This window comes from Chenopodium quinoa, unplaced genomic scaffold, assembly GCF_001683475.1.
Source record: "Chenopodium quinoa cultivar QQ74 unplaced genomic scaffold, ASM168347v1, whole genome shotgun sequence".
Classification (NCBI taxonomy): Eukaryota; Viridiplantae; Streptophyta; class Magnoliopsida; order Caryophyllales; family Amaranthaceae; genus Chenopodium; species Chenopodium quinoa.
Window position 1 is genome coordinate 1,998,328 of NW_018743292.1, and position 15,555 is coordinate 2,013,882.

Genomic DNA, 15,555 nt, shown 5'->3' on the forward strand with positions numbered 1-15,555 from the left:
CTGATTAGCTAACAAAATGTCTCCAATAGATGATACATTGGTCTTAAAAGTTTGTAATTAAGCTGCCTCTGTTGAATTGATGCATGAAATACTACGTATGAAGTAATTAATCAATTGGAAATGTTCATGGTATTAGAACATCACACAAACATTAAATTACTCAATTCTTTAATCTACAACATATAAATATACATTATTTGGATCAAATATATACGAATAATATTACTATTTAAAACGTTCCAAATCAAAGGAACTAAGCCAACATTTGGCCTAATAATCATGTTTGAGCTAAATGACAAGTTACAAATCAGAAGACACATCTCTTTCCTAAGATTAGAAGCTAGCCGACATTAATAATATAATAAATATGATTATGTTAGCTAATTAAACCGGCAAAATTAACGTCATCCTTGTGATCAAGCACCCAAACGTGCGGCTCCATGAACACATTCATTGTCACTAACAACAGTAAATTAAAGCTAGATTTTGGTATGTCAATTTTTCATGACACATAATAATAATATGCCATGATTCGAATTAATAATTTTGTTTGTAATTTATTATAATAATAAAAATAATAATATATTATTCAAGGTGTTAAGAAAATGAGAGCAAATTAATAGTACTTGGTCGATTGATCTATTGATTTTCATCAATTGTTTTCAAAGACTTTTTTGTCCCTTGGTCTTTTTTTTTTTTTTTTTTTTTTTCTCCTTTGTTTGGAAGGACAAGTTTGTTGCACAAAATTGAGGCAAAAAAACTCTATTATTGGTTCAATGTTGATTAAAGTTTTTAAAGGTTATCCTTGCAGATATTTACACCAATGGTCCCAAATGGAATAGATCAACATAATTCTTGCTCATAATCGAAATTGAAACCGGTAACATTTGAAATATTTTATACGCACTTGTGGGTGTACCGTGCAACCTAACTTACCCATAGTTAGTTTTTCTTTTCATTTGATGAATAAATGAAAAACAATCATTAAAATGAGAACAAAATATTCATGGGTGTACAGTGCATCCATATGTATATAACAATCTCTCTGTAACATTAGGAATCATTTCAATAAAATTGAAACGGGTACGCTGAGGTTTATAGTTAGTTTTGCATATTGGTTATGATACATTAGTAATATTAGACCTTTTTTTTTTTTTTGCATATCTAATACAGTATGACATTGTTAATTATTGACCAATTTTGTGATTTACCTAATTAAGAAAGTTTGAATCCAAAATACTAGGAACTAGAAAGTGCAACGGTATCATCTCAATTCGATATTATTGTAGATTTGTTTTTATTGGTGATTATTGAATTAAAATCTTGGCGATTTAAACTTATTAAGTCATGTAGACAATTTTTAATTTTTTTTTTTCTTTTTCTCAACCCTACTCCAAATATTGAAAACTCCCATATTGATAAACAAGTGTGGTTGTGTAGAGATGGACCCATTTAAAATGTGCATTGCATGGTGTTATATGAATCTATGAGAATTGTCATTAAAAAAAATAAAAAAAATAAAGGTACTTGTAATTAAAAAATATTAATGAGTACGAATCATTTCGTTCGTTTTCTATAGTGTAATGCTTCAAAACAGTGTTATTTCTTCAAAGTAATATAATGTGGCACAAATTAAAAACAACAAATATTCATGACTTCACATGGAACTGAACATCCTATGTTAGTGGAGTGTTATTATTGTACGAGTAATAATGCTTAAGCACACAAAATGGATTACCCCTAGTAAATTATCAAAGAAGCTGGAAAAGAATAATATCACTTGCTAATGAAAGTTTAGTAATTTGAGGTCGCTCGATTGAAACCTACGTGTATACTTCGTATATCACTAGCTAATGAGTTTGAATATAATCACGATATTCATCGATTCAACCCTTCATGATTGGTCATTTACGTACACTTCTAATTATCCGAGTTGGGCTCTTCAATTTCCTCAATTGCTAGTAGGTTAGAGGATTCGTCCTTTAATTTTGATCTTAAGGTTACAAGGTGGATATTCAATCAATTCTTATTTGCCACAGTAATGGACTAGGAAAGATGTTAAATAACCTAATTCTAGCTAATTATACAAGTAAGCGACATGTTAGGCAGTGAAGCATACGTGCAAAATCATAAACTAACACTAATTTACTTTATTTGTTGCTTTTTCAAATGATTAGGCATATATGAAATCATTGACACTACCCCTCCTATTTTGTAATTTTCAGCACACTAATAATTATACAGTGTTTAGTTGTACAATTATTACTAATGATACAGTAACAAACATTATGTTAAAGTATTTAATTGATAGAGTAGAAAATACCACCTTTTTTTTTAGTTGATAATGCATTTAACTTTAGCACTATTTACACAATTTCTTTTGATCATATTTTGTGTTTTATATATGTAATAAACATAGTCATGTGATATCTTATTAGATTCATCACAATATATATTTTAAAATATCAACTTTTCATAATTTTTACTTATTGATAATTAAATATATTAATGATTGAATTTGTACATTGATAAACATGAATAAAGAAATGTGTCAACTATAAAAAACGGAAGAACTACTATTAAGAGTGTTATTAATAATATGTAGTAATAATAATGTACAGTTTAAAGTTTAAACAGTAATTGTTTCTTAACAGTAGAAGAAGAAGCCACTTATTATTAAGAAATAAACAGTAATTAATAATAATGACTACTGTAATTACCTCCACTAAAGAGGTCACAAAGTGGGTCCCACATTGAGATGGTTTCAAAAAAGTAAGGCAAAAAATGAAGATGGATTTGGATGGCTAGGTTTATAATCATGATAATTACTGTAGGGGTGAGAATTTAACGATAACTTATTAAAAGTTTGATTTAATGTGACGTGGATGAGACATTTATTTCATGGTCGGTGATTTTATTAATCAAAGCAATGGCTCTAAAATCTTACCTTATCATCAACCTAAATAATCCATGCACGTGACTCAATCATCTTATTTATTTATTTATTTATTTTATTTATTAACCTTAAATTTTTAAATAGATCATGTTCTATTCACTTTGTTTAATATTAACCTATTTATCAAAACAATCTTGCTAGCAATATGGTAAATTTAATTAATCCACTAACAAATTATTTTGAAATTGTTATAAAGAACGAACGGGCCTTCAAATTATTACAAGTCACAGTAATACAATACTACTTTGTATTAACTATTTATCGTGTTGGGTTTTATTCACATGATTTTTACTTATCTGAACTTATCTAAATTTACTTGAACTTATTAGACCTTATAAAAACTTATTTTAATTGTAATTTGTATTTGGGTAACCCTTATAAGAACTTATTTTCCTTGCACTGAACTTATCTGAACTTAATTGAACTTATCTGAAAGTATTACACTTGAAATAAGTGAAAATAAGGTAAACAGAACAGACCCTTAAAATATAAACCCTTATCCAAACTTAAGCTAATAAGTGGGCGTGGCATGTTGGGTTAAAGCAATTGGTTAAATAGGATGAAATTCTTAACCAATAGCCACTAATTTCGTATTGAATTGGCTAGTCGTAACACTTTTTGAGTTTTTTCCACCTCTACCCATGAAAAAATATCTACATTAATGTTGAATAGAGTTAATACTTCCTCTATTTCTTTTTAGTTGACACGTTTCTTTAGTCACGTTTGCTAATACACAAATCAAACCATTAATATCTTTAATTACCACTAAGAAAGAATTATGAAAAGTTAATATTTTGAAAACATATATCATGACGAATTAAACAAGATCCCACATGACTATATTTTTCATTACGTATAAAGCACAAAATACGGTCAAAGGAGAGTATGTGAATAGTGCTAAAGTCAAAATGTGTCAACTAAAAAAAAAACAGAGGTAGTATATCCTACTAACTATACTTAATATTATGACGTATAAAATTCTCATTTTGGCTTCACTCTAAAGTTTTCCTAAAATTTTAAGTCCTCCCTAACATTATGATGATTACGAAACAGAGGGAGTAAAAAACACTTGAGGAGAGGACACGGTGCTCAAGAAGGCGAGGAAGGGGAGGGAGGGGGCCATTATTTGTAGACAAAGCGAGCCATATATTGCGGAGGGGGCGTGCTGTCCGCAATTCCGCCCTACAGTAACTGCTGTAATAATTTTGCAATTAAAATTAGAAAAATGATCTACTTATATTAACCTTGATTATTCATTAGTAATTTTATTTACTGTATTTATATTTTGGTGGTTTTGGTACCCCACATGGTGGTATGTCCCCTTTTAGCAAGTAGATCCATTTTTTATGCTCATCTTAACCCAAATCCAAGAAAATTACTATTACTTTTTTTTTTTAATTGTTATAGAGATTAGGGAGTTTTGGTAAAGATTAAGTAAATTTCTTTAATATGGTAGCTAGTTAAAAATGAAACACAAGTAACTAGGACTCTAGGAGCAAATAATACGTAAAAGATATAGAAAAACCAACATATAATGAAAAAGTCAACTAATTAAGTCATCATTAACCGAACATATAATGTAATTTTCTTAAATTTCAATCAATTCAACCGAGTTATATTATTCTATATTAATGTTACGGAGTACTAATTAAACAAATATTATACTAAGTGTGATATATACATACAATTACGTTCACTTATCCTAACAGATGCATGTATTGCTTAAATGGTATTTCGGCAACATAGATCGTATTGTCTAACAATGTCTTTCATATTCAAGTATTCAACCCTTTATTTTTTTTTTTCCGGCTGTATTACTTCGTATATTGATTGATATAATTGAATGTTACTAGATAATAATTAAGCTAAAACTCTAGCTTACTAATCTCTTACAATATACTTCGTATATGATTATTACTGATTACAAATTCACAAAGCAATTAAACATGGTTTTTTTTTTTTGTTTTTTTTCCAAAGGAATGATATTTTAAAAAAAAAAAAAAAAAGAAAAAAAAAAAAAAAGAAAAAAAAAAAGATGTTTAGGTCCCTCGTTTGCTGCTCAATGATGTTCGATCTAGTCATCCAACTTAAGGAGTACAAATGATATTAATAATTAGAGATAGGGAGCAGAAAACAAAAAAAGATGTGAATACATCTATATATTTTCCAAAAGATATGAATCTTTACCTTTGTTTTTAATTTTATTTCAATTCCTTCAATTGTCCTCCCTAAAAGTTAAGCTAACTTATTTAAACAATGTGCAAAGATATTGCTGTCTATGCAAAAAAATTACTAAAATAAAAAACGAGTGTTATTCCCCTTACGAGGATGCTTACTATTTCGAAGCCATATGAACATCTTAGCTTCTCATGTCCCTATAATATATTTGTTCGTTTTAAATTAATTGCAACAGTTGATTCTTGTACTATTTTATTACTAATATAAATGTAATTTTTTTACTAACATATATAAACAAACTTTTAAGTAAATAAGATTTCTAGATTTATATCAATATTAATTTTCAACAAAAAACAACTTTATATACATACTGCAATTTTTTACTATTATTAGATAACTAAAGATATTAATAATCAAAATTTGTTATACATTTACTAACCAAACTATTGCATTTAATTAACTTGAAATGGAGATAATGCTTATAATCGGCGTATCAAATTTATACGATCATTGTTGATCCAAGTTAAAGAGAGAATGTATAGCATACACAAGTGTTTATTCACAAATACCTTGTAAGATTAAATTTAAAGAGAAAGCAACTAATTAAGCAAAAACCAACAAACAAATAACCAATGTTGCTAGTAAGTGTCAACCTAAACTAGCACAGAAAGTCATAGTGACACAAAATTCCACTATAGTAATTAAACCATATACTCCATATGGGAATAAAAATTTGCATACTTTAGGCTATAGAATTAACTTATACATATAATTTATGTCAGAATTATGTTCCCTATTTTTGATGAAAAAAGAATACAAAAGAATTAATACAAATATGACCATTACATCAAATATACAAGTAAAATACAATTAAAGTACTTGTACTTTGTATAAGCTATAGTGCCCTAACCGTTAGCTCGAATTTAGCAAGCTAGCTAGCTAGGGTTAGGGTTAGGGTTAGGGTTTTAGGTTAGGTATGTAGGTTATAGGGTGAGGGTCTCCATACAAATTAATCCACAAACAATTATATTTACCTTCCATTTTTTGTCATGCGAGTGTTTGTACTTTGAGAAAGGGAGAATATTTCTTTCCATCATCCGCCCACTAATTAACCGTACTAAGCTCAATGGATAATCTAATACAAAATTGATAGATATTTAACATTCAATAAGTTTGGATAGTGGCTATCTAAATTCAATATACAATTATATATACGAAGTATAGGATAGTGAGCAATAAGTTCAAATGATGTGTCATTGTCTTAATCCGAATAAGAGCTTTTTATGATTGTAAACGATTGTGAATTTGTTAAGTACGTCAGAAATGCCAATTGGCTTTATTTAGTTTTTACTTAGTTTAAGACTAATTTAAACTTATTTTCTCTAAATTGAAGTTCATTACCTAATATTGTACAATCCACCAATTGTTTATTAATATTATACTTCATACTTTGTAATTTTTTTTAAAAATTGTATATAGCTTCTTATATAGGGTTTGTTTTTTTAAACTTCAGTAATTTTATTTCAGATAAAATATGTTCAAGTAAGAAATCAATCCATAAACATTATATTATTGATTAAAAATAACAATAGAACTAATGTATTAAGGTGTCATTCATCACATAAAAAAAATGTGTAAAGTCTACATCAATTTTCTATCATTTCAATCCCTTAAATATGTCATGTATGTGTCTACTTTTTCTTTTTAGTCACAAATCAGTATAAAGATTATTGGATAACCTTAAACCTTAATGCAAATATTTAGTGGTGAAATGATAATCATAACATGATTAATTAGTGGGGACCTAAATTGGCTGTCATACTTAAGTGATTTTCAATGCGCATATATATATTCCCATGTCATGTCATAAAAAACAAGTGTTACGTCAACATTTATATAAATCAAATATCACCTTATTTTTGTAATTTTAATTTGTGGTTTGTGAATGTGCATGGGAAAAAATTCATAACATCCATCATAGCAATTTCATTCATCTGGGGATTAGACATTTTGGAACATACCAGAGTATAAATATGATATGGAGTTGAATCAGTTGATACACTGAGTTTAACTAAAACATTAATAAATCAACTTCTTTTTATTTGATCTTATAATTTACTTTAGTCGTGTTCTTTTGAGTTTAAATGAGCTAAACCGAAAATAAAACCAAAAGAATAGAACCTTTGTATATGCCTATACAAAATGATTGACCACAATTCAATTTGTGAATTGAAAAAACATAATGCGTGAGGAGTATGTAAGATCAAATGGATCGGAATGAATTATACAATGTATTTCGTAATTTTGAAAGATCATTGATATGAATGATATCCCTTAAACTTCATTTGTTACTATAATTGGCTATCTTGGTGTGAATGAAAAGTGATCATTTGTACCTAAACCCTAATTCAAGGCATTCAAATATCTTACACAGGAGGAGCATGGACACCGAGATTGTAAGATACTTTGTAATTTTTAAGAAGTTTGTTGACACGGTATGTTAATTATATTGTGTCGTTCCTACGTCAAGCGATGTTTGATGGTTGAAATAAATGAACATAAATAAAATGTACCTTTTAATCTGAGTCAGTCTGGAAAATGTCGTCTATGTACAAAAGTTAAGCGATTAAGGCCATGTTCTTTTGGACTTATTTTTAGATCAATAAAGTTCAGTTCAATTTAACTTATTTTAGTTTAGTTCAGTTTAGTTTTACACTACATACATTTCAGTTCAATTTAGTTCAACTCAATTCAACGTAGTCAAAATAAACCTAAAGGAACGGGACCTAAAAAACTACTCGTACGCAAACTTACTTATGTGCGCGTCTTTAATGAAACAAACTAGAGTCGGTTTATAGTTATGAATGTACAATAGATCAAAAAGTGACGTAAGAGAGTGTACTCAGTAATTAAGTAAGAATGCGATAGAGTTTTTGTCCACATTAGTTGCGTAACTATTTAGGAAACAATTTCATAAATGGACCAGCTTTTATGCTAAAAATGTACTACTCTATGTTATCCTACAATGTTACTCTTAGTAGTAGCATGTAAGAAACTGCACTAAACCCAAAGCTGAATTCTGAATAAGCTACTCCGTATTTCTTACAACTACTACTATAGTAGTATAGTACTATAAGCTATAAGCTATAAGCTATAAGCTAGGTGATGGTAGAAAGAACTGAAAACAAAAGCAATAAAAACGCAGATCTCAAGGGAAGGAGATGATATGAAGCAAGCTGAAAGATGTTAAAGCTGAAAGCTAAAGGACTCAGAATTTGAGAATCTCTCTTAATTATGAAATTTTTATAGAAATATAAAAGAAAAAAAATGAAGGGAAAACAATTTCTGAATCTTAGCTTACTTTTTATCTGATCTCTTTGGTAATTGGGAGTTGCTAGGAGATAGTACTACTACTAGTCTTCTACTGTGTGATGGTCAACGGGAACACAGTATTGAATGGTGATGAACAAATGTTTGTGGTGTAGAATCAAAGTCACCTTTTATGGTTTACGGAATTACGGATAAGGCTAAATGACTAACATGTTACAAATATCTAATATGACGATGAAATCACCGTAAAAGTTAAGGTTATTGCATTGACTAGGCATTACAAAAGTGTAGCTTAGTTAACTATCGGATTATATTAGGCAGTAATAATTACGATCATGCAAGGTATGTAAAGATATATAGTTATGGGTTGAGTCAAACTTGTGTATTCTAGGACTTGTTAAGCCTTATCTATGGTTGTGCCACTCACTACGTGTTGTGTCAATATTACATGCTTAAATCGAAATTTGCTTAAATTAAAGTACATGTTTTGTCATGCTAGATTGTGTCGTGTCATGTTTCTCCAAAAAAAAAAAGTGACTTAGGCCTTGCACGCAGTTGTTACTGTGCCTATTTTGTGCTCATGCCTTAACGTGACATTTTGCGTATTCAATATGCCATGACGACTCAATGCCATCTTCAATATTGCAAGGTGATGTTTATTAATTTAGATATTTTTGGTTTTTGGGGTTTCACAAGTTGACTTAACATTTGATGTGACTCCCCCTTAGGCTTTGATTGTTTGATTACAAATTAAAGGTGGGTTTGCTCCTCATTATTTTTCTCTTTGAGTCAATTGTGTCAGATGCTGTGTTCTTTTTTTCCTTTCCCTCCAAACGGGGATCCAGCTTCACAATCACACATACATTTACTATTTACTTTACTTTCTTTTTGATGACAAATATAAAGAACAAAATCCCAATTCAATTCTCTCATGATCTTACATGTTGGCTGGAGTATGTATGGTTTGGAAATGATAATGATAAACCTAAAGAAATTCGGATAAGATTCATTGAGTGTGGATCATCATCATCATCATCCTTCCATATCTTTCGTTTCGATAATCATTATAAAGTCATTTTTTTTTTCCAATTTTAAGCGAGTCACAGTAATTGTTACAATAATCTCTACTCAGAAGCTCAAAAGAACAAGGCCTAAGAGCGCTGTGAGTACAATAAATGGAAAGTGAATTATGCATTAATAAGATTGAGATTATCGATCATTAATAGACATAATAACATTGGTACAAAGAGGCTGAATTTTCACATCAAATGATATTAAATTAAAGTAGTGACCAACAGACCATATGATAAGTCACATTTAGAGCAAGTGTTTGGGGGTATAATTTACATGTTCAAAAATGGTAACCTAAGATACCCTAGGTTTGCTATAACAAGGGTGGTGGACTGGTGGTTACTCTGAGCCATAATGCTTCTACCCCTTCCATCCACAAGAAAATCCTGCTGCCAAGCATTTATTGGACAAACCTTCAATTCTCTCTTAAGGATCAACTGGTAACAACAACAAATGTGCAAGAGGGGACAGAAAGGGAAAACAAATCCCTCCTATTTATGTAACTGTTACAATTATTACAACGACGAGTATTAACAACAGGGTTTCGAGATGGAACTAGTGATCCGAGATCAAATTTCGGCTTCATTTCCTGTCTTTATGGTTCCATTTCCACATAATATGCAAAATAAACACCGTAGTAACAAGGATGTACCCAGCATTATTTCATCTATCTCATTTTAATGTTTACACTCTCTTTTATGTTTATTTATACCAAAATAAATTTGAACTAAGATAATAATACTTTACTTCATCAAAATTCTTAAACGGGTAAAAATGGGTTGCTTTAAAAAAATGGAACAAAGGGAGAACTCGCTCATATCATATGCGCGCACCTTGAAATAAAAGGGCGCGCGTTACTTGATGGCTTGATGCAACTTGTATTTTGTACAGTTGAAGAGAACAAACTTTAGGCATGAGCAAAATTTTTGATAATGATGGAAGTCATACATACTTGGATAAAAAATGATTACCTTGATGGTATAATGATGGAGAAATTATATCTTATATTCACAGAAACTACAGTCAATGATGGTAAAAATTTGGTACATTTGTCGGTCTAGTGCCTAGCTCTCAGCCAGAATGAAGCTTATACTACCTAGGTCGTATTCAACAAATTATAATTGCTTGAGTTCACCTAAATTAACTGAGGATTACACATTTCGTAACTCTAGGTCAGCGAATTAATAATACCAAATCCAAGTTCAAAATTGTAAGAGGGTAAAAAAGAATTACAATTACAAAGCGAATAAAAGAAACAACAAAATGGGGAATTGTCTAAGTAGTAATAATACGCCATACATGAGGTATTAAAAATTGTTAAGGTCTGATCCGACCTGAATTTTTTATCACCTCTAAATAAGTGTAGTGGTAATTTAGTACAGTATAAAAAGTCGCCCTTGATTTGTAAAATTTAAATTGATATGATGTGAGGCAGTTGAGTATAAATATAATTTATATTTACTTGGTGAGGAAAGCCATGCTAATAAAATCACTGCGGAAGTTAGAATATTATTGCTAGTAATTGACAAAAAAAAGGTAATTTGTGGATTGATATTGCCTTGTAAATAGCTAGGGTTGATGGTTGGTGGACTTGAAATTCAAGTTCACTTATTGGTACACTTATGGTGTGCAACATCTTTGGAGCTAGTGGCTAATTGAGGAATATTATTTCCAATCAATTTTTCTAAATTTTGTCACTTTGGTGTAAATTCTAGGGCTATTGTATGTTTATAGGTCCTATCTAATTAATTATAGACCCTTGATTAATGTTTTGTAATTGATGTATAGGTTTATCTACCTAGCTATTTGTCCTTGACTTGTGATGTGTTTTTGTTACATATGATCTGATCTTTTGGTGCATTAAGCTTAACATTACAAGATCTTCTAAGCTTAGAACGTTCGGGTACACCGAATTTTGATCTGTTCCCAATATTCACGATGTTATAATTCGAATATGTGATCGTAACACTACCATACATAAAAACTGTAAAAACTGAGATACTTACTTAACAACTGTGAATACGGCCATAAAACTTTTTTTCAAACTATCAAATAATTAGAACTCCTATTCATTAGGTTAGTGTATCAGTAGAATTATAGGATTGGATGTGAGCTTAAACAATGCATGATGATTGGACATATTGAGCATTGATAGGCAGTATATGTGATGATTGGACATATTGAGCATGATAGGCAGTATATGTAACTATGCAATGTGATGAGAATGTCACAAAAACAACAAATTACAAACAGAATGATATTATTCTCATTTGCTAGCTGAATTTTCCAGAACATGACTACAAAAGATCAGATTGGTGGGGGATATTAATAAGGTAATAAAAGAGAGAAATTATATAAAGTCACTTCAAAAACGTGCTTAGGAATAACAAAGGGGACTACTTTGAATTAACACGCTTAACTTCTCTTTTAGAATGACTTTAAAGACTTGAACATCAATATGAATTCAATGGACTTTTTGGTTACCTTTGTGTTTTTGTATTGGGTGACCCCTACTATCTCCTTTCATACTACTTCACACCTAGCTTTTTGGCTCTCTTTTCTCGAATTATAGGCGGTACCACTATGGTGCCATCGAAAATTTATTCACATCATTTTTATCCACCAAGTTTTTAGTTTGATCTAAAGTAGATTAATCCAATTACATCCTTATGCAAGTGGACTAAGGCATGATAAGTTTTTAGAATAATTAAGAATCTGTTTGTCTCAACCTATTATAAATTCAGACATGATAAGTTTAAATAAATGAGGTTTAGAGAAATTTAAACAAAATAAGTTGAACTAAACAAAACCTAATTTAACTCAAATAATCCATTAATTGATTAAGTTAAAAATTAAACTTGTTGTAAATGGTTTGCACAAGTTGAGGGGGATAAAAAGAAAACCACATGCCCAAATGAATCTCCCACAAAAAGGGGACCCACCAATGGATGGAGGGGAAGAACTAAATTCTAGAGAGAGAAAGTGAAGTTTGTACAAGTAGTGAGTGAAAGAGATCTAGAGAGAGAATTTTTTTTAATTTTTTTTTTTATATAGATAGATAAATATAGAGAGAGGGTGTCATGTGACTTTTTGAACCCAGCTAACTTACAAATGCTAACCAACAAATACCCTTTCTCTCTCTAACCAAAACAAAATTAAATAAAAAACCCCTCTTTCTCTCTCTAAAAAAACACACAATACACTTTGTCACTTTTTCCATTTACCATAAATTCTGATTATTGGCGTTTCACTTTCTAGTATTACCAACAACAGTATTTTCACCCCTTCACTCTTTTTTTTTTTTTTTTAATTATTTATTTCTAAAAATAAAAGTTGTTGATAGAATTTAGAAGCAAATATAATGAGATATTGTAAGAGAGAGAAAGTTCAGAAATCAGAAGAACAAGAGTAAAATTCTACTACTCCCACCAGATTTTTTTTTTTTTTTTTTTTTTAAAAGATTAAAAAAAAATGGTTATTACCCTTTGTTCCTGTTTATTTTCACACTGATCTTCTTCTGCTCTCTACTGTCTTACTGCTTTAAAAACTGCCACATTTTTTTCTCTCTGTCTCTTCTGCAGTTTTTGTAGAAGAAGAACATTCAAGATTACTACAACAAATAACAACCTCCATTTTTATTTTATTTTTTTTTTCTTTTTGGCAGTCAATTTATTATTTTGATTCATAATAAATTTACCCCATTTCTTAATTAGTTTTGAATTCATCAAAGTATAAAGAAATTAGAAATATAAGAAGAAAGTGTTGAAGATAGATTAGCGGTGGTGGCTACTACAAGGAGGTTAGCGTCGGATTCAGGAGCGTTTGCGGATTGGGTGGCGTCATCAGCAAGCAACGCAGCTGATAAGAGTAACGATCTTTCTCTTGGATTCAATGCTGGGCCAGCAGCAGCATCCGCGTCTGCGGCTGCTGCTGCTGGCACTTTATGGCCTGCTTCGTCCAGGTACGGAATCTCTCCGGAGATGGGGATGTTCGTTGTCGCCCCCGCGACATCGTTCCAGCAGCACGAGTCCAGTTTGATGCTGGATCACCACCACCACCACAGTCATCATCATGGGGGTGAGATGAATGGCGGGAATAACGCCGCTACCGCTTTGGGAGTTGGGGTGGGAGTCGGCGTTATTCCCCTCTTCAACGCCGGCCCGTGTCTCAACGTGGCCGGCACTGGAGAGACGGGTGGTAGTAATAATAATGCTTTGGATGGAAATGATTCTTTCATGAGTCGTAATCATAGAGCGGGTGCAATCCAACTCTGGCAAGCACAGCAACAAATGGGAGGAGGAAGCCCGAATTACCCGAAGAAGAGTATTAATTTCGACCCGACTGGCCCGAATTTACTCCACTCGTCTTCTTCCGCAATGGGCTGCGGTGGCGGAAGTGGGGCCCTTACTTGTCAGGATTGCGGAAACCAAGCTAAGAAAGACTGCATCCATCGGAGGTGTAGGACTTGTTGTAGGAGTAGGGGTTTTGATTGCTCTACTCACGTGAAGAGCACGTGGGTCCCTGCTGCTAGGCGAAGAGAGCGGCAGATGATGGGAGTTCCTGGAGCAGCAGGGACCCACGGAACCGGTGGTGGAAGTGTGGGAGGTGGAGGAGGGGCGTCTTCTGGCTCCACCTCCGGGGCGAAAAAGCCTCGCCTTATATCCTCTCAAAATACCGCTACAACCTCCCACACTTCCACCTCCAACACCCCGCCTCGTAGCTTCGAGACTAGCTCCAGCCACCAAGGTAACTAACTATCTATCTACTCCATATCAATTATGTTTTGTACGAGTGTAGGTTCAATTATATATGATATTCATTTATTTGTTTGTTGTGGTGAGGTAGATGCGAGCTTCAAGGACTCGTTGCCGGGGCAAGTGAAGGCCCCAGCAGTTTTCAAGTGCGTAAGGGTGACTGCAGTCGATGACGGGGAGGATGAGTTTGCTTACCAAGCAGTGGTCAAAATTGGTGGACATGTTTTTAAGGGCTTCCTATATGATCAAGGGGTTGAACCAAGAGATGGTTTTCCTAATCTATCTGAGTTACATTTGGGTGGTGCTGCTAGTAGTAGTGCTGGTAGAAATGGTGGGGCTTCTTCGTCGTCGCCGCTTCTCGATCCATCTGATGTCTATGGTGCTTCTGGTGGTGCTGGATTGCTCGGAGGTTCAAGCTATGGTAACACTATGAATTGAGAACAAAATTAAAATAAAACCCAACCCTTCCCAAAATAGGAAGAAAAAAAATTATATATACTCTTTAGTATTTGATGAAATTTTCTTTTGAATCTTTTGTAATGTTGTTGAAATTACAAAAGATTCAAAATTTTAAAGCAATGTTGTGATTAATTACTACTATATTTCTTAGTAGTTAGTAGTTAATCCGGCCTTCTTGTATCCCAATAATTAGCTTGATTTTCCTATTTTATTTATTGGTCTAATTATTCTGATTAATGAATAGGGTTTTCAATTGGGGAATTACTTATTAATTAGTATATTTTATCTCTTCATTTTTCTTCAATCTTGATTGAGCTTTTCTAATCCGCAAAGAAATAGTCTTGGTTTAGCGTCTTTTTAATTTCTGCTTCATGTACATCGAAGTTTAGAAACTTGGCATGCAAGGAAACTGTTTGATATATAATCATATTAAATTAATTGTTTATTGCTTCTGTAACTTCTGCCATTGTAATATTAGATAGCAAGGTATGAATGATTTTCTTTGCAGGCAGACCAAAATAAAATACTGCACATTTCACAGGAGACAGTATAGTATATGGTATGAAACATTACTTACCTTTTATTGTGTGTTACATTTTGTCTTGCTTATGATAACACTATTTTGACTCCTGTGCAATTGCATTATTTTCTGATGGATAGAAATTATTATTCTTTATATTATGCTTTTATATACTGTATTTTTTTTCCTGTTATATTTTGTGAACCTTATATTAAATTTTATCATATAGTATATTTTATGACTAAAATAAAAACATCATAATATCTTTATGATTAATTCTGTATGTT

The 15,555-nt window shown here is 31.6% G+C and overlaps 1 protein-coding gene across 2 annotated transcripts; it reads left to right on the forward strand.

Moving 5' to 3' along the window:
* Positions 1-12,413: 12,413 nt before the first annotated feature.
* LOC110736288 (protein LATERAL ROOT PRIMORDIUM 1-like) lies at positions 12,414-15,052 on the forward strand. 2 transcript variants are annotated; one of them, XM_021916471.1, is made up of 3 exons: positions 12,414-13,427; positions 13,467-14,281; positions 14,381-14,727. In XM_021916471.1, the coding sequence occupies exons 2-3, from the start codon at positions 13,516-13,518 to the stop codon at positions 14,725-14,727; spliced, it is 1,113 nt and encodes a 370-aa protein (XP_021772163.1). In that variant the 5' UTR covers positions 12,414-13,427; positions 13,467-13,515. The 2 variants fall into 2 exon arrangements, with proteins under 2 accessions (XP_021772163.1, XP_021772164.1); XM_021916472.1 differs by lacking the exon at positions 12,414-13,427 and having other exon boundaries at positions 13,516-14,281; positions 14,381-15,052.
* Positions 15,053-15,555: the final 503 nt, after the last annotated feature.

Coding starts and splice junctions, on each gene's coding strand:
- LOC110736288 (XM_021916471.1), top strand. CDS start 13,516: ATGGGGATGTTCGTTGTCGCCCCCGCGACATCGTTCCAGCAGCACGAG. Junction 14,282..14,380: donor GACTAGCTCCAGCCACCAAG/GTAACTAACTAT, acceptor GTGGTGAGGTAG/ATGCGAGCTTCAAGGACTCG.